This window comes from Haliotis cracherodii, unplaced genomic scaffold (assembly GCF_022045235.1).
Source record: "Haliotis cracherodii isolate W230 unplaced genomic scaffold, xgHalCrac1.p SCAF_6, whole genome shotgun sequence".
In the NCBI taxonomy this organism is placed as follows: domain Eukaryota; kingdom Metazoa; phylum Mollusca; class Gastropoda; order Lepetellida; family Haliotidae; genus Haliotis; species Haliotis cracherodii.
In genome coordinates, this window is record NW_027266319.1 from 14,278,395 (window position 1) to 14,304,801 (window position 26,407).

General features: G+C 40.9%; 1 protein-coding gene across 1 annotated transcript; it reads right to left on the reverse strand.

Moving 5' to 3' along the window:
- Positions 1-302: 302 nt before the first annotated feature.
- On the reverse strand, positions 303-24,917 carry LOC139445324 (dnaJ homolog subfamily C member 2-like). The gene is made up of 18 exons (XM_071226447.1): positions 24,712-24,917; positions 24,101-24,291; positions 23,386-23,461; positions 22,946-23,044; positions 20,396-20,540; positions 20,170-20,250; positions 18,838-18,903; positions 18,130-18,221; positions 17,070-17,191; positions 15,713-15,781; positions 14,298-14,378; positions 13,137-13,225; positions 11,697-11,766; positions 10,403-10,569; positions 9,250-9,347; positions 7,353-7,460; positions 6,176-6,354; positions 303-4,906 (listed from the first exon to the last, which is right to left on the reverse strand). Exons 1-18 carry the CDS (start codon positions 24,764-24,766, stop codon positions 4,841-4,843), a joined length of 1,854 nt encoding a protein of 617 aa, XP_071082548.1. The 5' UTR covers positions 24,767-24,917; the 3' UTR covers positions 303-4,840.
- Positions 24,918-26,407: the final 1,490 nt, after the last annotated feature.

Sequence of the window (26,407 nt, forward strand, 5' to 3'; positions counted from 1 at the left end):
TCAAAATACTAGCATCTGATTGGTTGAGGAACAGGCAATTATTTTCCATGTAGCCCACTGAGAAATCAATCAGAAAACACCTAAGGTACCTTGCTTAGTTTGAATGCAATGTTTAATTTGGGACTGGCTGCCCTGTCGAAAAGCACACCAGCATTTCAAGGGCTGCAAAAACAATACGTTCAATCCTGGTTAGTCATTGAAAGGATTCAGTTGACTCAAAAAGAAATCAAACAAAATAAAACTCATCACTTTTATTTGAGTTGTGAGTTCATCCTCATCATGCTTTGCAAGGTGTAATGGGGGGGTGGGGACCAAAGATGCAGTTGGATTTGTTTCCCACAGTTAGATATTCGGACATGGACAAGTACATTTACTTCATTTCAAAGTTACAAACACGGCTGTCACAGACATATGGATGATGATGATGAATCTGTAAGCTTATCAGTCAAGTCACTGGTAGTGTTTGCTGATGACAGGAACATTATACAAGATGCACTTGGCTGTGTAGCTAGAGTGCATCACTAGAGAGTTGATTTGATGAAAATTTACCTTCTCAAACTATGGAAATGCATAGACACTGACAAAATAAGGATATTTACAAATTAAGTCCTACTTGGTTGATATCTAGAGGCCATTTGAAGTGCAAGCAATCAGGTTACACTCACCTGTCAGTATCACTCATAATGACAATGACATATAGTTTGATCCAATATGGTGAATATTTTAGGTAGTACAGCTATTAATGTCGTCCAATCAGCTTTCAGATGACCTCCCCACAGTACATTACTATTCAAATGAGCTATTTGCTAATTCTGTGTCCAATACTGGTTATCAAATCAAAGATGGCCACCTGGCAGCCATATTGAATTTTTGACTTGGATGCCAGTAAAAATCTCGAATCCTATAATGATCCAAGGGAGAATAGGAAGGGTGCATTTTGTGATTTGGCAGTTCACATTCAGCAATCGTAGAATTTTGTTGAAAATATATTAACTAAGTCATTGTGTTGTCATAAATGCTTTGTATGTTTCAAAGAGCCTGTACATCTGTATGCAGATCCAGCTGTGGGGAACAGGGATGAACCCCACTCTGAACCTGCACATGTGATCAGAAGCACCTACGGCAAATTTCAACTCAATCCAATCAAGCAATTGTGGAGTTCCTACGAGTTCAAAGATACCAACAGTAAGGGCTTTCAGTGCCATAAGCTCAAATAGCTCTTCTGTTCAGTCGAGCTAAACACAATATCATTTAATTGATGACTTCATACATACAAATCCAGTGCAAGAAATGTGCATTATCAATCCCCACTAATCCTCCATTTTTATTAAAACTATATGTATCAACAGCTCCAATCTTATCACAGGAACCATAGGGCCTCCTGTTATCAACATAGTGAGTGAGTATAAATTTTCAGCAAAATTATGTATGAACTGAAATCACATCAGCTCACCATGAGTGAGTGAGTATGGTTCTACCCTGCTTTTAGCAATATTCCAGCAATATCACGGCGGGGCACACCAGAAAATGGGCTTCACACATTGTACCCATGTCGGGAATCGAACCCGCGTCTTCGGCGTGACGAGCGAACGCTTTAACCACTAGGCCCCTGTTATCGTCATCCTTGACTATCCAGGGTATGCTATCTCTTAGGCCAAGAACATAAGGTATAATCTGGGATAAAATAGTAGAAAGCTGAATTTTCAGAAAGTCAAACTGATGACCCTGGCATAAAGTTCCCCCTGGTGGCATTTTCAAAATGGCCACCATTATTTTTGTACATTTTTTATAATGTAAGATTCAGGATATCATGCAATATATCAAATCAAAGCTCTTTTCATAGGCTGTCACATACTACTTGATTCATGAGATTTACCTCCCTAATGGTATTATGTTTACTCCTGTAACCCGACACGCTGTCCAAAAGTGCTAATATCTCACTTATTTTTTCAGGTTGTTGTCTTTTGTCTAATGCTTTTGGCCTATCTACTGTATAATGATAAATATCTTGCACCCATTCGCTACCATACATTCATTCGAACCCCGATTCGAATGGATTGACACTAAAAATAGCCATCCAATCAAATAACTCTCATCAGCAAGACAAGTAATGTGCTAAGCTAGTGATAGGATAGATGAAGATAGTGACATCACTTCTGAAATAAAGTGATGGTGATTAATGGGTCCAGGATGTTTATTGCAATAGAATGGAGATATAATACCCTGGATGATTGAGGCTGAGGCCCCTAATAAGTAGTGTGATGCCCTGAGCAGTGTTCCTGTGTATAATGGGACTCAAGGGTCAAAGTAACGCCGCTTTTAACATTATTCCAGTTATATCACGGTGTGTCAGCTTAATGTCGGAGGAAAGCCCAAAGTGATGCAGGTCTCAGACATTTATCACTTCAGTGAAACCCACGAGCACAGGTATGGCGCTGACAAACCTAGAAACATAATCGGGGCGAACCGGGATTCGAACCCACAATCATAGGTTTCTGGCGTGCCCAAGGGACGCAAGTCTGCACAGCAAATCGCGGCGCCTTAGACGACTGGGCCACCCGTGCCCCCTTCAATACTTAGAAGAGAAAACATTACCAGTATCATATTTCTCTGTCAGCATGATTTACACCGTCCCAAATCAAGAACCTGTGCCCTGAGTGTGCAAGTGAGTATGGTTTTATGCCTTTTTTAGTAATATCATGGCGGGGAACACCAGATGGTGGCTTCACACATTTAACTTACGTTGTGAACCGAACCCAGGTTAGTCGTGACCAGCAAACACTTGAACCACGAGGCCATCCCCTGGTCCCTGTGTGTCCTGAATGTGATTGACAAAGCACATAATCCCTGCTTGGGAGACATGTACCTCCCTGGTCCCTGCCCTTGATAATCACCCTTCGTATTCGACACAATAATGGATAAGCCCCTTCGCAACTCATATCCGTAACTGTTATTATCAGAAATACTTGATATTTTGCCATGGTATGTTTGTCTGTTGTTCAACACCGCACTCAATGATATTCCAGCTGTATGACTGCAGTCTAAAACAAATCAAGCCTAGACCAGAAAATCCAGTGTTTGACATCATGAGCATCAATGACCTGCTATCAACCGAATCACAGAGCCTGACCACCCGATCCGTTCAGTCGCCTCTATGACATGCCTAGGTTGCTGGGGACCTAGACTCTTACGTGGAACCTCCACGGGTCTGGTACATAAAAATAGCGAATAAGTACATGCCACCCGTACTACTGCTGATAACTACATTCTATGAGATGACATCCAATTTTAGTCAACTTGAACAAAACACATATACTGAAACACCCTTGAAAACACACAAACAACTTTACCTCTATTTTAGCAGTAAATATTTTTCTCGCATGACAAAATATGAGTGAGTGACTATGGTTTTATGCCGCTTTTAGCAATATTCCAGCAATATCACCAGAAATGGGCTTCACTCATTGTACCTATGTCGGGAATCGAGTGAACGCTTTAACCACTAGGCTACCCGACCGCCCTGACAAAATATGATGAAAGTGTGACAAAGTAACATTGTTGTGTTTGGGCTAAAAAAAAAGAGTCTAGGTTCTCAGGCACTGCCTGCATCATCATAAAGTTCGCTGCATAAAGTTTCGTTTCATTTTTATTTCAATTTTTTATAAAAATATATAAAAAATCCGTAATTATTCCAAGTCCAACTTGTATTCCAGTATTTTACTCGTCAAGGAGTACATTTATATAGGGATGCCCTTTCCCAGGTTTATTGTACAAAATTGTTTTATTAATTACACACAACTGTTTATTGGTTACATACTAGTTTGAACAACCAAAAAACAAAAGACACCGCCCACCCGCACTATATTTTAAAAAAACCCATTGCCTGAGAACCAATTCTTTTATTTTATAAAGCCTTGATTATCTCATGCCTAAATACACAGAAACAACTTAATTTTACTTTTGTGGCCTTTCTGTCAAATATTACAAAACTTTGAAAATGCATTTTCAAAGTGTTTCAGTATATAAGTAACCTTAACACAGAGGATCACAATTCCTCAAATGAAATAAAAAACACATACATTGGACCAGATAAAGTTTATCTCAGCAGAGTGCTTGAAGTTTTCATAGTTCCTGCACACATGGACATACGAACGTGAACAGAGACAAACCCCAACATCCACCACAAAAAACAAGTTCCCTGGAAACCCTTTTCATGGACATGTATTATGCTTGTTAGGTGAGCTACATATTCACTAACACAACACATCGGTATATTAGGGACAGAATATCCATTGCCACATGAACAAGAATAAAGGCTCGCATTACATTCTTAAACAATTTCAACATAACATTTTCAACCACACTTTGTAAATGATTTCATCATTGTTTTTATAATAGAAATATTTGACACTATACTACATACATGTATTTAACTACCAGTAATTTTTCAACTTTAAACCATTTCATTTAGAAATTTAATCAAAACAGCACATTTGTTTTTTAATTCAACTCATAAAGTTCACGAAAACCAAATAACGAGTTGATTATTGCGGAACCCATGTTTTGTAGACATGTATTTCAGATATGTAATACAAAGTTCACTTGTTTGATTGTTTCAGTATCGTATTGTTAGTGAAAGCCTCAGATGTCTGGTGCTTGGCTTTTGTAGCCAAAGGAGGATCTAAATGGGTATCGATAGTGTACGGCAATGCACTCATGTTTACAAGTAGCATCAAGCGTTGACAGTATACACTGGCACACTCAAGGATTGTCCAAAACATTGGTGAGACTGTACATCCAGCAGACACAAGACAACATCGGTATCTAGCGGACACTGTCGTCATGTCTTCTTCCCCTTCGCTGCCTCTTGGGCCGCTTTCTTGGCTTTAACGATTTCACATAATTCCTGAAACAAAAAATAAAAAGTCACATTCCATTGTAAGGGTGAGTGAGTTAGGTTTAACCTTTGGACAAGGCAAAAAGTGAGGCTCTGGCTCGATTATACCCCCAACTTCAACTCCCAACATATTTCTAAGTTCAAAAATGAAAAAAGCAATATTTAATAGCAATCATCTGTTCACACAGTTTCTCTTTAATTAATAAAATACTTAATATCACAGCCAATATCAAAACTGAAACAATTTCAATACAGTGATAGGAAGACCGAAGACTTTGTATCTCTAACGACTAATGTTTATTTCAAGGTGAGTTCATGGTGAGCTGGGGGCGGTCGGGTGGCCTATCGGTTAAAGCATTCGCTCGTCACGCCGAAGACCTGGGTTCGACATGGGTACAATGTGTGAAGCCCATTTCTGGTGTCCCCTGCGTGATATTGCTGGAATATTGCTCAAAGCAGTGTAAAACCATACTCACTCACTCATGGTGAGCTGATGTGATTTCAGTTCATACATAATTTGTACACAACTGGTTACTTGGTTACACACTGGTTTGAACAACAACAAAATAAAAAAACATCGCTCGCCTGCACTTTATTTTCAAAAGCCACCGCCTGAGAACCAACTCTTTATTTTTTAAGCCCAAGTTCAAAACATGAAAAAAGCAATATTTTCTCAGAAAATCCACTTATTGAAATCAACCCTTGCGCAGCACCTCTCTTACTAGTGTATAAACTGACCACGTAAAGAATCCATGAAGTAGTTTTCAAGTTACAGCTCGCACAAATGTTGAAGTAAAAAACAGCATAAGTTCAAAAGATGAAAAACTTCATATTTTCTAAGAAAATCCAAATAATAAAATCAAACATTTGCACTGGACCTTTTCTAGTAGTTTGGAAATTGTTTGCTAAATTTGAAAAGAATCCATGCAGTAGTTGGAGGTCACACAAATGAATGTGTGTGTGTGTGTGTGTGTGTGTGTGTGTGTGTGTGTGTGTGTGTGTGTGTGTGTGAGGGAGAGGGAGAGGGAGGGAGAGGGAGAGAGAGAGAGAGAGAGAGAGGGAGGGAGGTCAAATTGATGTTATGGTTTTCATTCTTCAGGAAGTGTTCGGAAATAGCGGATTTCAGGTCGAGTTTGTTAACAGAGGCCCCTAACTATGCAGCGTTAGCTTTTATACCCACTCTAAGTGCATCCTGACAGCTATGGGAGGACATGTTTGTTTGTTGTTTAATGCCATACTCTAATGTGGAAACCAAGCCAGTAGGACATCTGTTATTACCTTGTATCTCTTCATGCAGTCCTTCTTGCTTCGTACAGGTAGACACTCGGCAATCCTCTCCCATCTGTCGGGCGTACTGGCGTTGAATGTCTTGAGGGCTTGCTCCAACAGCTTCTGCTCATCCGAGGTCCAGGGGGCAGGGTTGGCGCCGGTCTCCCGGATCTGCTGCTCAGCAATACCTGGGCGGAGAAGACAGGTGATGGCGTGAGTGAATTGTGTTTAATGCTGCTCTCAGCAATATTCCAACCACATCTTGGAGGAACACTAAGAATGGCACATGTATTTATACCAGCATTGGGAGTGAAACCCAGGTTAGTGTGAACACTTAAACCATTAGTACAACTTTGAGTTCAAGATAACTGCACTAATATAGGGTCACACACTTCTAACTTGCTTTACAGATACACCAACCCAAAATTTTGTTGCAATGAAAAAAAAATAATTCAGAGAACTCTGTTGCAGGTTCTCCTCCCATTTTTATATCATATTTTTTATACCAGCTGACTTGTAGTGAAGCAGAAAATTAAAAACAATTCAATTGAATTGCTCTCCCCCCTCCTTGTAATCGGCAATCGAGTCAGAATTAACCATCGGGAATCTGGATAAACTACAGGGATAATTGCTATCATTATCAAAAGAACAGTCTAATATACTGAAAATCAGGGTCTAACTGTGACGTCGCTAAGGCATTTTATAAGTTTTTGCAACTTTGGAGATATAAATTTCGAAACAATTTTGCGAGGGCACTAGGCCTATCCAAGCGGGGATCAGTAGCCATATCTGTGCTTGTAGACCTCTGTGGCTTGAACCCTTTTCCACAAATCAAAACAGTTGGATTTGGCCGAAATATGTTTGAATTGTTACCTTGTTTCGTTTTGTCGCTGTGTGTACATCTGATTGCACTTCTAACGTCTTCACAGGACAGACCGACTGTCAACAACGTCTGATCGTGGCAATGACGTCTCATAGACTAGGGTTAGAGTAGCTTCCCTTTGCCAAAGGGCAGTTACTCTAGCGGACAGACGATGGATTGCCGCGAAATGCAAGTAAAAACAATTGTTGTTTCGCGTATATTTTGCTTCGCCATTGTACAAGAAACAGATTTTGGTTGGAACTATATTGACTACTATCACTGTCCGACTGACACATCACTTAACCTCACTCCAAGGGGACTTACTCTCCATCCTCTCACTGGGGTTATCCTGCACTCCAGCAGGGGCGGCCTTGTGGTCGTGAAGGAACTTCTCGTACGCCTTCTTCTGGGCTTCCTCCTTCAAGAACGAGTCTGGAAAAAACGAACTACTTGAACCACACACACAACCAAATATTATTCTTTGTCACCATTTCATACCATCTGACCAGTGTTTAAACAGCCGAAGATCAAATATTTCTTTGCCGAATATTGATAAAAAGTTACTTGTCTTGAAACGTTTGTTTGCGTGTTGTTTAATGGTGTACTCAGCAATATTCCAGCTATATGATGGATGTCTGTATAGTCTGGCCAAGACAACCCAGTGATTGACATCATGAGCATCAATCCACAAAATTGGGATAGATGACATGCATCAACCAAGTCAGCGAGTCTGACCACCTGATCCCGCTAGTCGCCTTTTACAACAAGCACTGTCGCCTTTTACAGCCAGTATGGGTTGCTGAAGACCTATTCTACCCCGGATCTTCACGGGTCTGTCTTGAAATGATGGGTCAGGAGTGTGTAGGATCCACCGTGTAGGCTGTGGGTCACCTCTAGCCATATCAATCTAAATGCCAAATCAGGATTGGACAGCAAATAATAACATAATAACATGTGACTAAAAAAATTTAGCTTCTTTAAAAAAAAAGGGGTGGGTGGGGCGAATTTAAAACAGAAATACAGTTGGACAGGTACCAAAAACAACTGAAAGCCTAATAATATTCAGGGATGTGAAATCTCTGTGGAAACTCGCGTTTTTTAAAACAGTAGTTCTCAGGAAAAAATCATCTTCCTCGTAAAATTATAATAAAAGATTTGAAGAAAAAAAACATGATCGAAAACCGGACAACCGTCGCGGATTGACCTGTTTTCAAACAGAGCTTTCAGCAGCATAGGTTTTCGGACATCATACGTTTTCTATCACAAATACTTGCACTATAACGTGGGGTGTGGCGTCACACAGAAATTGTAAATGCTCATGCCCCTAGACTTTTCCCCTTCTTTTTTTCTGGGAAAACCTGCTCACATCCCAGAATATTGATCAAGTTTTGTTTGTTTGTTTTCCGCTGTACTTAGAAATTTTCCAGCTATATGACAGTGACATGTAAATAATCAAGTCTGGAGCAGACAAAGCAGTCATTGACCTTATGAGCAACATCCTCTATCGTTGTTGTACGAAGACACATAATTAACCAAACCACTGAGCCTGACCACCTGATCCATTTTGTTGCCTCGTTCAACAAGCATAGGTTGCTGGGGACCTATTCCATAGGGTTAATGAGGACGTAAATATCACTGTTTCATGTGTGCATGTTGTAATTTTCAATGCATCTGTGCATATTTAAGCAAACACTCTTGTACCCTGCCTAACTAGTATAACCTGGGGAGGAATGGTCAAAGTTGTATCACCAATTCAACTTTCTGGATGGCCACTTGTCCACTAGTAGGATGAAACACTGAAGAGTTATCTACCTTGTCATGGGTACAATGTGAGGTGAAATTGGGTTTAACGTCGGGTCCAAGATTATTGCACTTATATAGCAACATGTATGCATGTGTGTGTGGCTGCTTGTGCTAGTCCAGACTAAAGATAATTTACAGTGATATCTCACTGAGATACCATGCCAGAGTTTAACATGAATACCCCACTCGAACACAGAATACTGACTCCGAGCAGACAGTCCTTGTTTTAGCCCCTTTTTGCTGAGCGCCAGACACGGTAACAAGTACCATCTTTAAGTACGACGCGCCCGGGGATTTACTCCCAGACCTTCCGCTCTCCAGGTGGACGCTCTACCACTAGACCACAGAGGCAGTCATCGTGGGTACAAAGCAAAAGCACCTGGATTAGAACTGAAGGCATGGGTGTCCAGCAACTTACCATTTTTCTGTAAATCCTTGGCCTTGCCCAGTACATCCTTGGCATTCTTATTGCTACCAGACACATGCTGCCCTATAAACTTGGCTATCACCTCCCACCTGTAACAATCAGTAAGACTCACATCCTTCTTGTGACAACTTAATGAAACATTTCTGTCCCTGAGAGCATTGTGAGAAAATATTAACGTAAGAACAAACTTAAAGATGGATGTTATCATTCATTTACAAAATATCAGAGGCACTTCTCGTACCTCGTTAGAGTAACAGTATATTACATATGTGTACAGAATGATGGGGTGATCAAAGCAGACATCAGTCATAGTCATGGGAGTATCATCTTCCTGAGGCAAGAGAGTTAACTGACAACAAAAGTCCAGTTTCCACCCTTGCCGAACTAGGCTGGTATTTTGCAGTTACATTTTGGCTGGACTAACAAGTCTATGCATAGTCCAATCAAAATCACGCACCGAAATCAAAATCAGGTTAGTAAACTGTCGTGCAGATTTAGGTAGATTGTCGGATTTGCAAAGCATGTGCACCGCCAACTCGTTGTCAACAGATATTTTCCAAGTCTTTTCAAGTTTTTAATCAAGGTGCTCACGTGATTTGATGCACTTCACGAGATAAGACCCATGTTATCACAATAGATCTTGATTATCGATTGTCTCGGCGCCGCCATTTTGTGTGAAACAAATGCAAGTGATACGAGAGGTGGAATCTGATTGGACTATGGGAGAGGCTTAGAAGGGACATAACTGGTAATAGCGACTAGTGGCGCTACAATTGAGCCAAGGAATTCCAGCCTAGTTCGGCAAGGGTTGAAACTGGACTTTTACAGTCAGTTAACTCCCTTGCCTCGGGAAGATGTTGGAGTACAGACATGACAGAACAAACCATCAGCATCTCCTGCACTTCGCCAATGTACATTTACAACAGAGTGAGTGAGTGAGTATGCTTTTACGCCACATTTAGCAATATTCCAGCTATATCACAGCAGGGGACACCAGAAATGGGCTTCACACATTGTACCCATGTCGGGAATCGAACCCAGGTTTTCGGCGTGCCAAGCTTCCCGACCGCCCCCATTTACAACTGACAAACATGTCTCCCTGAATGATTTGAAATACCAGATTCTCCAGCAAGTTATTACCAACCTGTCTTTTGTTCCTGCTGGGAAGAGATTGACGGCCTTGATAAGGAAAGACAACTCTTCCTCTGTCCATGTCTTCTTGCCCTTGTTACTGTCACTCCCACTGCTCTTAGACATGGCCTCGATCTGTTCACGTTTCTCACGCTCGATGCCATCATTCACATCTTTTACCTGAACAATTAGTCCATTTATGCAGTTATCTAAATATTATATCTTTAATACACAGAAACTTAAAAGCGTTTCAAGTCACACTCATCGTTGTAATCAGACAATAAAGTTATTACGACAACTGACAAGGAAGTTGGCTTGTGTGCCACAGTGTGTATACTTTCAGTTCTATCATGGCAACACGCAGTGGATGTGATTAGGGCGAAAGCAGGTAAGCCATGGCTCATACCATCTATCCTCATCCATGATACTGATGTAAAGAAAGATAGCGGCAGTGACTGACACATATTCTCAAGAAGCCTCTTATCTGCAAGTCTGCGCATATCTGAGTCAAGCTTTGTTTGTTAATGCCACACTCTGTATTATTCCAGCTTTATGACTGCAGCCTGTATATAACTGAGTCTTGAGCAGAGAATCTAGTGATTGACATATGAGCAAGGATCCACGCAATTTGGATCGATGACATGCATCAACCAAGTCATCTGGGTACAGGTCACGTTAATAAACAAGTCACCAAGAGTCTTGCTTCTCTGTATCATTTCTGAAGTCTGTGCATGAGTGCGTGAGTATTGTTTTACGCCACTTTTAGCAATATTCCAGCAATATCACAGCGGGGGACATCAGAAATTGGCTTCACACATTGTACCCATGTCGGGAATCGAGCAAACACTTTAACCACTAGGCTACCGGACTGCCCCTCTGAAGTCTGTGAGTATTAGTATTATTCCAACCAAATGACACTGAAATGGGTTTCACACTTTGTACCCATGAGGGGCAGCAAACAGGGGTCTTCTTTGGACAGTAAGATGCTTCAACCTCTAGACCACCGCACTGCCCCTTTGTCTCTGTAAGACACAAACAGACACAGACACAGACACAGACACAGACACAGAGACACAGACACAGACACACACACAGTCACAGACACACAGAGACACAGACACAGACACGCACAGACAGACAGACAAACACACAGAGACAGAGACACAGACACAGACAGAGACACAGACACACAGACACACACAATCACACACACACACACACAGACACACACAATGCCTTTCACCTTCAAAGGGTATTCATTATCCAGAGACACATATTCTGTTTTTTGTGCTGTTTATGTTACTTACATTTTTCAGGAAAGCATCTTTTGCTTTCTCCTTGTCCCCACAGTTAAGAGATTCATTCAGGGTTTGTAACCTACAGGTAAGACAAGAATCACTTGTAGGGGTGACACGATACAGCAAAGTCACGGTACTATACGTATCATGATATCTAGGTCACAATACGTATCGCAATACACATATTTACATCAAATCACGTGGAAACTTCTTGACAATAAATATTTTCGAGTAGGTTCAAAAGAGAAAGCTAGCCGTCGACACATATTCGTAGCATCTATTTTTAGTCGTGAACTTGAAACGCTAATAACAATACATTTTGCAATATTTAACTGACAAAATGGCTTTGGGGCTCAGGAGTAGTAATAATTTATTTCAGCAAGTGTATCTTTTTGTATAGATACAGTAAACTTAGTAACGTGTATCATATCATCGCAAGAAAGCACTGATGTATCGTTTCACCCCTAATTATTTGCATAAGGAGGGCACATACTGAAGTAATGTAAGGATAGACTCCGAAACAGCACATCTCTGTGAGTGAGTGAGTTGTGTTTAACGCCGCTTTTAACAGTATTCCAGTTATATCACAGCGTGTCAGCTTACTGTGGGAGGAAAGCCCCAAGTGATGCAGGTCTCAGACGTTTACCACTTCGGTAAAACCCACGAGCACGGGTATGGTGCTGACAAACCTAGAAACATAATTGGAGCGAACCAGGATTCGAACCCACAATCATAGATTTCTGGCGTGTCCACGGGACGCAACTCTACACAGACGACTGGCTTAGACGACTGGGTCTCCCGTGCCACCGTGCCCCTGCACACCTCTGTAACATGGATAGAAATCATAGCACGCTGACGTCACAACCACTATGTGGCCAAGGGAATGGAAACAAATGGCCAGCTGATAAAATAACCTCTGAAGAGGAATTAGTTTAAACATCAGGCAAATTTGATGTAGGTGGATAGAATCTTTTCTTGGTTGTTGTCTTATGGGTATAAACGTACATTAGTTCCTGTCTTTAATTGATACAGGAATCCTTGAAAGGGACATTTTTTTAAGCCACATATAGGACAATCGCGTGATTTGAGAATCACGTATGCTACTGACAAGCTCATCATCCAAGGGGTCCAGTAAGTTTTTGTTTGTTATTTAACTCCACATTCAGTACTATTTAATCCTTTTGCCTGTAGAAAGAAAATAATCTGGACCAGACAAACCAGTGATTAATATTCTGAGCAAACATCCATGTCGGCGTCGTACATCAACAGTCTATCAACCCAGTCACCGAGTTTTACAACTTCATCCATTAAGTTGCATCATAAGGCAAGTACAGCCAAGTACCCACTTAGAATCGCCATCCAGCCATGTAGACCACCAGAAACCCACATTTCTGAGGGTTAGCCCAACCCTGAACTCCCCACACAGTGTATCATGCAAGACCCACTTACATTGTGAGTGACAATATTTCAGATAGCTTGTCAACTTCCGTCATGTAGTCCAACCTTTCTTTCTCATCACTGGCAAAATACTCGTAGTCCTGCAACGATGGAATAGAGCACTGTCCATAAAACATGTATTTGCCACGTATGAATAGTATTTCATGTGTATTACTACACGCTACAAGTCATTTCTTTGAAAAGAAATTTGATCTGACCTCATCTGTGAGGACAATTTCATGGAGTAATTAAAACACACTGAAACATCAACTAGGTCTGAAACTTATGGCTTTTTCTCAATTGGATAGTTCATTAAAAAAAAATAATGTTTAGATATGATACAAGAGTAAAAAAATCATGAGCAGGTATAAATAACAAGTTCCCCTATTTCCAAAGGCATCTGACTTAGAGCAGATACATTTTGAGAGAGAATGCTGACAAAACTTGATCCTCATCTATAATCCCTTTTGTGTAATTGGTACATTGAGTGAGTGAGTGAATCAGGAATCGAATCGGGTCTTCGGCGTGACGAGCGAACGCTTTAACCACTAGGCTACCCGACCGCCCCTGTAATTGGTACAAGGACAGGTCTGGAGAAAGCACATGTCTGCTAAACAATATGATTTTGATGCCACCTACATGAGGCACCAATCAGTGACTCAAGTAAGTTCAAAATCCAAATCAGTCAATTGCTATCTGTGACCTTGAAAATAATGTCAATGTCACCAAATTTAGTTGAGTATGCAGACTCTCCTAAATGACCTCATATGAACATAATAAGTGAAATAAACTTTTTGGCTCTTCACAAGCAAAACAGCAAGAAGGAATAACCTTTCCAGGACCTTAAAATACATGTTCAAAGGTGAGAAGGTTAATCTAATATCTGTAAACAGTACACTATTTATTGACATATCAGTAAATTGGTCATTATTTTTCCCATGACTTTGAAAATAAGGTCAAGGTCACAATTATCTATTCGGGTCTGCCAATGTTGAAGCAAATCCATGCAGAGGTTCTGGAGATATCTCGCTAACAAATTCCAAACTGGTCAAATGACCATTGACTATTCACTATTCAAGTCTTAGCCTGGCAAAGCAGTGGTTCATAGCATGCGCATCAAGCAATCACTAAAGGTTAAAAACTTAAAAGTTTACTTGACTGCCTCGGACTGACCTTTATCACAGTTCGCAGTGTCTTCCTCTCCTTCTTCAGCGCTTTCTTCTGAGCTTCTCTCTCCTTCTTTGCTGCTGCAGCCTGCAACACAGAGGAACATGAGAAACATCACACTAGTGAGTGAGTGAGTTTTTTTCGTTTAACGCCACTTTTAACAATATTCCAGTTATATCGCGGCGTGTCAGCTTAATGTGGGAGGAAAGCCCGAAGTGATGCAGGTCTCAGACGTTTACCACTTCGGTGAAACCCACGAGCACGGGTATGGTGCTGACAAACCTAGAAACATAATCGGGGCGAACCAGGATTCGAACCCACAATCATAGGTTTCTGGCGTGCCCAAGGGACGCAACTCAGCACAGCGAATCGCGGCGCCTTAGACGACTGGGCCACCCGTGCCCCCCAAACATCACACTAACCAGACATTAGTGTCTCTGTTACTAAGTTACATGCAATACATTCAACCTTCACCATACTCAGAGTCTTGGGTTGATGTGGGGAATGATATGAAAACCGACTTATAACCTCTTTATTATATACCATAGCATCACATTGTAAAATGCATCTATTTGCAAGTGAATGCAACACATTTTCACCTTGTTTGGAAGACATTACCTTGGGAAAGATAGAAGAGTAGTCGATGCATTAGTGGGTGAGCGAGTATTCCAGTCATATCACAGCGTGTCAGCTTAATGTAGGAGGACAGCCCTAGTGATGCAGGTCTCAGACATTTACAACGGTAAACCCACGAGCACGGGTATGGTGCTGACAAACCTAAAAACATAATTGGGGCGAACCAGGATTGGAACCCACAATGAATCGCAGTGCCTTAGACGACTGGGCCCCGTGCCCCCACGAAGGGAAGTAACGCCAATTTCTTACCACTCAGGCTCATATTGATTGCCCATTCAAAATGCATTGACTAGCCATATCAGCCTGACATGGGATGTAATACAGGTCTGGGTATCAACACCCCCTGTGATATGACTGTCTCATATGCAAAATGCCTCATATCATTGACAGGTATATGATAATGAATGTTATTTTACGTCACAGGCAGGAATATGCCTGATCAAGCGCAGCCAGAAGGAGAGAGTGGTACGAGAAACCAGTCGACGCAGTCAAGAGTGGAATGAAAATTCCAATGTGACATCACACGACAGCATGCGGCAGTACTGGACGACAATGAAACACACATACATTTGTAACTATGCTATATGTGTATATGCCGAGGTTGGATGATTCCATTCAGATTAGAGGGGAGTAAGCAATGTTTCTGGGTTTTGCACTATTGTGTAGGGTACATCGTGTTCATAGCCCATGTGGTGTAAGTAGGCCAGTGCCTCCCTCAGCTGTGATCTGGAAAGGGTCTAATGTATGCATTCTTCTGCTATTGAAACAATACACCTTTGACTTACCTGTGCTTTAGCTTTATCCTCTTCTTCCTGTTTCTTCTTCCTCTCCTCTTCTTCTGCTTCTCTGCGAACCTGAGACAGATAAACCCCAGTCTCAAAATATTTAACCTCGTGGAAAAATGTTTGCTTTACTGAAGCTTCTGTTTGTTATTTAATGCCATGTTCAGCTTAAGTCCAGCTATATGGCGATGGCCTGCAAATAAACTGGTACAGACAAACCAGTGGTTGACATTAAGAGCAACTATCAGGGTATGAAGGTAGGGTATGATACAATCAACCTTGCCTCTTTCAAGAGCGGGTGAGCTGGGTTTAACGCCGCTTTTAACAGTATTCCAGTTATATAGCGGCGTGTCAGCTTAATGTGGGAGGAAAGCTCAAAGGGATGCAGGTGTCAGACGTTTACCACTTCGGTGAAACCCATGTGCACGGGTATGGTGCTGACAAACCTAGAACATAATCGGGGCGAACCAGGATTCGAACCTACTATCATAGGTTTCTGGCGTGCCAAAGGGATGCAACTCTGCACAGCGAATTGAGGCACCTTAGACGACTGCGGCACCCGCGGCACCCGTGCCCCCCCGCCTCTTACAAGAAGCAATATTCTATTTCCTGTTTCCCCCGAGAAGGATATATGAATCCCTCGTCTAATTTGACCAACACAAAGATAAGTGCTGCAACCATACAATTAATCATGATCATACAAAAGCTTTATCTCACAGCATCTGCATTTTCAAACACCTTTTTAAACACAGCTGATACAAAGCAAGCTAAGGTTATAATTAACACAGATGTGGGATTCTGATTGGTCAAAATAAGGGCAAAATCAGGTTGTATTTGAATATGCTGAACTATTGATATCATGAGCGGGTTGTTATTCAGCCTTGGGACCAACAATGTTTACAAGGTCTTTACAGTGTTGTCACTACCCCTAGTGTACAGTACATACACCCTGTGCACTCATAGAACCCACTCGCCCGATGGTAGATGACCAAATGGTGGAAACACGAATACGTACATACACCTGAAACACAAGTGTAAACACGTGTGGTGTCACCCTGGGCAAGTGACTTAGTTCAAATGTGCCTCTGTTCACCCAGCAGGGAATGGGTATCACATGTGAGGTGGATGTAAAAACCTTCTAGCGCCCCTAGGCAGATGGGGTTGTATACTCCCCAGGGAGTAGAGAATGATAACTGGAATGCAAATGGATCCACAGGTCGGGGAACAAATAAAACCGCTTGCAGAAACTAGTACCTGGAAACCTGCTGTATATAAATGTATAATATGATAATGATATTGATGAAGCCAGTTTGATCATCTTAGAAATACAAGTTAATTCCTGTCACAATACTTCACTTACTCTTTCTTCCTCCTCGGCCTTCAACCTGGCTGCTTCCTGCTTGGCCCGCTTGGCTGCCAGCTTCTTCTCCTTCTCCTCGTCCTTAAACTTCTGTATTCGGGGATCACAGGCGTAGCTGTTATCTACAACATAGAGGGCTGTGGTTATATCTGTGCCTCACACAACTCTTGGAGGGGCTAATACCTGTGAAGTACTGACGATGTGAAGTACTGACGATGTTGTGAAGTACTGACGATGTTGTGAAGTACTGATGATGTTGTGAAGTACTGATGATGTTGTGAAGTATTGACGATGTTGTGAAGTACTGACAATGTTGTGAAGTACTGACAATGTTGTGAAGTACTGACAATGTTGTGAAGTACTGACGATGTGATGTACTGACGATGTTACGAAGTACTGAGAATGCTGTGAAGTATTGACGATGTGAAGTATTGACGATGTTGTGAAGTACTGATGATGTTGTGAAGTACTGACAATGTTGTGAAGTACTGACGATGTTGTGAAGTACTGACAATGTTGTGAAGTACTGACAATGTTGTGAAGTACTGATCATGTTGAGAAGTACTGATGATGTTGTGAAGTACTGACAATGTTGTGAATTACTGACAATGTTGTGAATTACTGACGATGTTGTGAATTACTGACGATGTTGTGAAGTACTGACGATGTTGTGAATTACTGACGATGTTGTGAAGTACTGACGATGTTGTGAAGTACTGATGATGTTATGAAGTACTGATGATGTGAAATACTGACATTGTTGTGAAGTACTAATAATGTAATGAAGTACTGACGATGCAGTGAAGTTTGTTTATTGTTTAACGCTGCACTCAGCAAAATTCCAGCTATATGACCTCAATCTGTAAATAATCAACTCTGGACCAGACAATCCAGTGATTGACACCATGAGCATCAATCTACGCGATTGGGCTATGATGACATGCATCAACCAAGTCAGCGAGTCTGAGCACCCAATCCCAATAGTTACCTCTTACAAAAAACAGATAAAAGAAACGTTGTGAACACTAACCCAGTGTACCTAATTGAACAGCTGACTCACCAACTAACGATCTTATCCTTGAAACTTCTTCCTTCTTTCGCTTCTGTCGAGCAGCCTTGTTCTGTTTTTCAATCCATCTTCTTTCATCCCGACTGTGACACAGAAATTAAAGTCATACCACTGTGTAGTGTGCAATCATACTGCACCAACAGTCCAAAAGTCTGCGGTGACAAAGTCATAATAAATACCTAGGTACCTTAGCATTAGCAAACTTTCCATATGATATTGGAAGCCATATAGTGTAACGTAAAGACTAAAAAAAACTATTTATTACCTACATGGGCAAACCTATCGGGGTTATGTGCCCTAGGGTCATGTCACGAGACAACAGTGTATTGTTTCCATCATCCGAACAGCATTGTTGTTGTTCGAATCTTTTTGTGACATAAGGTTGGAATGACGTCACCCTAGAAACGACATCATAGCTGAAGGTTGTTTACATCAATCGACCAATTGTGGTTCCGCTGCTGTTGCAACTTGCTGTCCTTATAGGTAAAGACTAAATTTGTCTCTATACAGATATCTTCTTCTATAATAAATATGACATTATATTCGTGTTCATGTCATACTATGTTTACGACACTCATGCCTAAATCTAAATAGTATGACATGAACACTCATATAATTTCCTCAATTCTTTCCATGTTGCGTAAGGATGGAAGAGGAACAAGCTCAATATTCCTAACGACTGAAGACCCGCATACTTACTTTTCACCTTTCTCTTTTTCTTCTTCGTCTAAATATGAATATTCTCTCCATGAATCAAATTCATACCTGGAATATAGGATATGAGGATTAGATAGAAATACCGTACCACATTATGGCTAAAAAAAATAAAAGAATAGGTTCTCAGGCAATGGCTTTTGAAACATTGTGCAGGTTGTTGGTTTTTTTTGGTTGTTCAAGCTAGTATGTAACCAAATATTCTTAACAATAATTTCCGTGAAATCATGATGTTCTTAAGTACTCTAGCATTTCACTGCCAGGGTCGTGAGTTTGAGATGCAGAATATTTCAAGTTGGTTGGTTGATTTGTTGTTTAACGCCATACTCAGCCATATTCCAGCTATATGACGGCGGTCTGTAAATAATCGAGTCTGGACCAGACAATCCAGACGTTCCAGTGATTAATATCATGAGCATCGATACATGCACTTGGGATCGATGACATGCATCAACCAAGTCAGCGAGCCTGACCACCCGATCCCGTTAGTCGCCTTTTACGACAAGCATAGTTGCCTTTTACGGCAAGCACGGGTTGCTGAAGATCTATTCTACCAGAATATTTAAAGATTCTTTTTGAAGGGAAAATGGAAATAAAAATGAAATATGTGGCGAACATTATGATGATGCAGGTGGAGCCTGAGAACCAAGTCAAATAAAAACATTTTTTAGCTTAAGAGCGGTTTTTGATTGGTATTTTCACAAATGCGATTTTCACATTCTGGCAAACTCTCACAGTAACAAAGTAATTTTGTTGTTTACTGAATTAGTGAGTCAGATTTACTGTCATATCTCCTCAATATCTCTGAAAGACAGCAAGCAATTTTTCTGGTCTGGCCTGCAATGGTTCAGGGATATGGTCATCGCCAAATTTCAGGTGAGGTGAAATGGGGTTTAACGTTGCGTCCAAGATTATTGCACTAACAGAGCGACATGCATGCACGTGTGTGTGTGGCTGCTTGTACTAGTCTGGACTGATGCCAGTTAATAGTGCTAGCTCACTGAGATACCATGCTGCAGTTTAACATGAACACCCCACTCAGACACAGTATACCGACTGAGCCGACCAGTCCTTGTTTTAGCCCCTTAACGCCGAGCACCAAACAGGGTAACAACAAGTACCATCTTTTAATGTCTTTTGATATGACGCAGCTGGAGATCGAACCTCGGACCTTCCGCTATCTGGGCGGCTGCTCTACCACTAGACCACGGAGGTGGTCTACAACATTTCAGGTAGGTGATAACAGCCTACAGGGTTGCAGAAATATGGCTGCAATCTGCAAAATGGAACTTATCAGCAATGATATTAACCACTTACCAAAAACCATAAAAGTCGTTGACTTCATCAAATGTAGACTTGTCATCTCCTAGTGAGGGCACTCGTTTCTTGTTTGACCATCTGAAGTGTACAATGAAGTTATTAGCTTGATCTGGCTGTTCTGCCACACTTGCTGATGATGCAGGACACTAACATCTTGAACCATCCATCTTGTAAATGTATTATCAAATTGTGACAGGTCAAAGACGCATTTCAGAAATACTACCTTGCATTCCTTTCAAACACTGATGTGAAGACTTCATAGAAGTTTTCTTTCGAGTTTGTTGTTGCTGATGGTACTGAATCATCAAATTCAGGATCAACACTGTCATACGCTCGTCTCTTGGAGGGAGTACCCAGAACCTCATAGGCTGAAACAAGCACCAACACAGCCTCTGTAGTCACCTGACTTCACTCAAACACTAACATAATGAAACACAAGAGCATAAAACAAGCACTGCTGAAGATTGCTAGGGCCATGGGTCATTTGTGATTCTGGAAAAGACACATGACCCTCCATTTCTAAGTATCCTACTTAAAAAAAGTTAAGGACCACCTGATTCTTTCATATTACTACAGTAATGTCATGCCAGATTAACTATAGTGATATGAAAGAATTGGATGTTCTTAAACTTCCTTTGAGTAGCACAATATGGGAGACCAGAACCATCCTTCGCACGAGCAAATTGAGCTCCCAGGGTTAGGAATTATATTTTGTTTTCACTAGTCCACAAAATATTTCTGTTTCAGAGTTCTTCCTGAAGTTAACCGTTTACTAGTTCCAGACATTGTGTCAGACTAACAAACTCCTGCTAATTTCAAACACTTCTGAGCGCATGTTGTTTTACACCAATATCAGTAATATTCTGGCAATATTCCAGCAATGTCATGGAAGCATGGTCCAGGCAAACCAGTGGTTGACTGCATGTGCAATGATCTACAATGCTAGGCAGGGTAGATTTAACTGCTGGCCCACTGGCCCTTGGCCAGTTAAAATTACAAAGGGCATGCTGAAATGTAGATGGTGCGTCTGGGTAGTCAAAATTTCACCCCTTCTCTGTGTATGTTTAATTTTTTTAATTTGATCATCTCAGTAGAATGAGTGTGAGTGAGTTGTGTTTAACACGGCGTGTCAGCTTAATGTGGGACGAAAGCCAGTCTCAGACGTTTACCACTTCGGTGAAACCCACGAGCACGGGTATGGTGCTGACAAACCTAGAAACATAAACGGGGCGAACCAGAGTTCGAACCCACAACCATAGGTTTCGGGCGTGCCCAAGGGACGCAACGCTGCACAGGGAATTGCGGTGCCTTAGACAAATGGGCCACCCGTGCCCCCCAGTAGAATGACAACTGGCCACCATTTTGTAATGTTCTGTACAACATCTTTAATTGCTCATAAATCACCACAAAATGAGGCAAATGGAAGCCACGGTTTAATCTCAGAGTGCAGGAAAAAGCATTTTAGGGGTGAGAAGTTCTAAAAGATTTTTAGAGTCCTGCTACGGGAGTATGCGACCTCAGGTCTGGCCACTTCGTGGTCTCCACCATTTAGTTGTAGGCTAGTTAGATTGGAGCAAGCCCCGCTGGCTACATACAAATTTGCTGTTAAATATACTCCTGCAAGTTAACACTGAAACAATCAGCGAGGTCATATTTAACAACCTGATCCATATCATGCTCATTGGTACGCTCTTGAATCAAACATGGGTTACCAAGTACCTAGTTTGCCCAGGAATCCCCACAGATATTTTCACGTCATGTTTATGACCCACAAGCATTTTAGTCTGAAGCTACGACAGTGACACTGTATACAATACTGTTGGTAATAAAGGCTTCTCCCGGAATAAACTGAAATGTGAATGCATCACCTACACTAGCTTTAGGACGAACCCACAATTGTTATCAGGGCGAATCTGGGATTCAAACTCACAAGCATAGGATCATGGAACACCAAAGGGACGCAACTGTGCACAGAGAATTGTGCCTTAAAGTACAAGACCACTGTGCCCCCTCAATACATAATGAAGTGTCATCTGTATGATATCATTCAGTGCCATACAGCAAGGCGTCGGTGGATGTTTTCATCCATAATAATATACACACCACAGCTCATACATTCACCTGTGATACAATACTGCAAGGTCACGATACGATATGTATCACGACACATAGGTCACTATATGATACGTATCACGATACATTTACGTCAAATCACATGGAGTGAGTGAGTGAGTTGGGTTTAACGCAGCTTTTAACAGTATTTAAGTTATATCGCGGCGTGTCAGCTTAATGTGGGAGGTAATCCCGAAGTGATGCAGGTCTCAGACATTTACCACTTCGGTGAAACCCATGAGCACGGGTATGGTGCTGACAAACCTAGAAACATAATTGGGGCGAACCAGGATTCGAACCCACAATCATAGGTTTCTGGCGTGCCCAAAGGGATGCAACTCTGCACAGTGCAAACCACATGGAAACTTCTTGACAAAAAATATTATAGAGCAGGTTCAAAAGGAAAAGTTAGCTGTAGACACATTTTTGTAATGACTATTTTTAGTAGTGAACTTGAACTGCTAATTACAACACATTTTCCTGAATCTGAGTGATAAAAACACCAGGGGTAATTAAACGAGTAGACAGTAATTTATTTCAGCAAGTGTATGTCTTGTATCGATACAGAGAACGTATTGTGTATCGTATCGTCACATGAAAACTCACAATGCACCAGTGCACCGATGCATCGTTTCACCCCGACTGTGTTAAGGACACATACCTCTTGTGATACATGTGAAGTAATCATCTTCACCATCCTTCACCTTCAAGCCTCTCGCCTTCCGCTTGTCAGGGTGATGCTTCAACACTTTCCTTTTATCTGTAAACATGGTAAACGTTCACATTCTTAGGCATTGTTTTATCTCTCAAGGTTAACGCACCAAGAGCTGCATGATATACCATTGGCTACCATTACCGAAGACAGTGTAGAAGGGGCATATAACATGTATGATTGCATTGTAGCTATTACTGAAAATATTTTAATTTTATCAACATTTGAACTTAATAACTTGACTATCATTCTATCTCTTAAAACAAATTTAACTTCCTGTGTATTGGTTTAATAACTGCCCCCTTTGTCAACTTTCGACGCACTCAGAGCGCTTATTATGGCAAATATGGTGCAAAAAGCACCAAGTAGTCAATCCCACCAATACTTACATGCCCGCTTAATCTGATCTTCTGATGCCTTGTAACGAAGATTCTTCAGTCCTAACACTGCATAGTGATCTTGATGCTGCAATCATTAGGGGTTAGGATAAACTTGAATTGACATCAAGTATAACCTTTCTCTATTCTTTTTATTGACATATTACACACACAATCTGAAGTTGTCCTTAACAGAAAAAATCTTTAATATACATCATGAACATTAACCAGAAAGGTCGACTTGCCAGAATGGTAAAACAGCAATACCCCCCCAAAATGTTTGGAATTTTACTAATCCTTTACATATCCATGATATCAAAACTGGTCCCTGCTTGTGGACTAGTCCTATCTATTGCCAATTCCTTTCCAATCTTTCTAGTCTTTCATCTTAAGAAAATCTCAACCATGTTCATGTACGATCTTTGAAAGGCATTTAGAAGTAATACACATAAGGAAGAGAATATATGGATGTTAACTTCTTTATTATAAGGAGTATATGCTTACTCCTTCATCAGGTGAATGAATGCCATGAGGCAGAGAGCAGGTATATGTACATGTAAGGACAACAAAATTAATAAGATAACAAAAGGTGGAAAATAACAAAGGGTAGAAACTAACAAGGGAAGCCAACAGATGATTGGCGCTGATAGGTGATTAGCGATAGACAATGGAAGCTATTGTCATTGTTTCTTATTAATTTTGTCATTTCTTATCTTGACATTCATACCTTCCACTCTTTTGGGTCTAAACCCAGTAGCAGTGCTTCGCTGAATTCATCATCATCATAGATATCTGTTTCACTCTCGGAAGAGCTGGAGCTGGACCGGGAATGATGAGATACCGAATGCTTGTTCTGGAGACGCTGAGTATACGCTTCGAACCAGCGACCCACTGGTTCCACCTCCAAAATAATTGGACCTGACAAATATACAGTTAGGTAATGAAAATTTAGCCTGTAGCTAGATGATACACAGGCTAGGTGATACTTTGATAATGAAAGATGATTTCACATAGCCTACAATCATATTTCTTCAAATATATAGCAAACGTGGAGGATATGCATAGAAACAGCTACCTTCACTAATATGGAGAACGTAACAGGCAACTCTCAGGCAAATAACAAATGGTAAAATAATTCCTGAAAGAAATCATTCTTTATAGGCTACATCATCAACATGTAGCTTAATCCTCCTCTTATTATATAATTTCGCAGAAAAAATATATCATAATTTAACAATATATTGTGACCTAAAATTATCCGTTGAAGTAAGGAATATAATTCATACGAAAAAAGACTCTTAAAAAAAAGATTGATCAATGTTGTATGTAGGTCCTCACTTGACAACTTTCCAAAGACCTCCGTCATCTGGCCGTCAGTGGCAACCGGCAACATTTTTTAAGCAAGGTCACTCCAACAATACGTATTTTTCTGTTAAATGAACATAGACATCTTTTATCTGTTATTCTTTATATCACCATATACTGTTGACTACTTATACAGGATCGGCGTCTTCATCACTTCGGCATGTTTCACTCGCACATGTGACATCGAGGCTAACGAATAGAATTGTGGTATTTACCAACAGTATATTTTCTGACCCAATCCTTGTTCGATAAAGGCCGCTTTACGGCACATTGGGGATACGATATTCTGGTCATTTACACCCTATCTTAACAAGCGTTACTTAAGATACGATTTATTTCTTTAATTCAATTATGTATTTTTTTTGTTGCATAGGCGTTACATAATCTGGTTAAGAAATGACTAATGGTGTGCGTTAATTTAAGAATTGACCTTCACTTTGTGTGAGTTCATTGGAGTATGAACCTTCATAGAGTGAGGGCCAAACTGTATGAACGTCGGAGCTTGCAGTTTGGCCCTCACTCTATGAAGGTTCATACTCCAATGAACTCACACAAAGTGAAGGTCAATTCTTAAATAATTTTTTGATTTGAAGTTTACACGATATACGGCTTTTCCATTGGACGAGAGGTCGGTCACATGACCGCGAAATTGACGTTCATAAGTGTATGAACGACACAATTTGACGTTCATACGTTTTTCACGAGACCGTGTTCTTGAAATGACGTAAACACTGACGGACTACTTCCACATTCCTGGGGAAACCCCTGGGAATTCCCTAGCACGAAAACATGCATTAGAGTTCTTTCTGGTCATTTAGAACCTTTATTCTTGGTCTCAGCGTTTCAGTATACTTTGAGAAATGTCAGAGAGCGTGACTGCATGATTGTTCACGAATATCCTCGCTACGGCCCATCCTAATGAACAAATGAAGAAATGCACATCTAAATTATCGTAGTATCGACTCGATCCGTGCCTAGGCTAACATTGACCGTCTCCAGCAATCCAAGAATTTACCTTTGTGTCTGTTTGACGCATCTTTATTCACCTTTCAATGATCGGCCAGTTGATCAATGATGACTAACACATATAACCGCCAAAGGTTCATCAACAACTTCGGAAATCTCTCCCGTCACGTTTATCGTGTCGGCCATTTTGACGTCTTGTACTTGATGTAAATGTATTACGATGCACTGTCACTGTGACTGACTTACTGAGGCAGTTCTTTACAGACCTTTCTAATCTAATGAGGATATGATTTGAACACATGTGCTGCTTAAGATGTTTCTGGAGAGCAAGTTGTGCACCCATACGCCAATGTCACCTCTCTTTTTGAGGAACTATTTTACTCCGCGATATAGCTGGTTGTTGTATGGCTGTCAGTATAAACATGAAGTCACACGTACTAAATAAAATTCTACCATGAATTTGGAATTTACTCGATTCTGATTGGTCAATCAGATGCTATAAAATCACAATAAACCACCTCTGATTGAAACAGCTGGTTTGACGGCCGCATCACCGCGGAAGCTAATATTCATAGAATAGTACTATTTTCAGTCATTGTCGGCTGCGCGTTCGGTTCCAAATTCAATTTAGCGGGGTTAAATCTACAGGTAACCTAGCTCTACATTGAAAACACCTTACTTTACGATCTTATAATAAACGGTT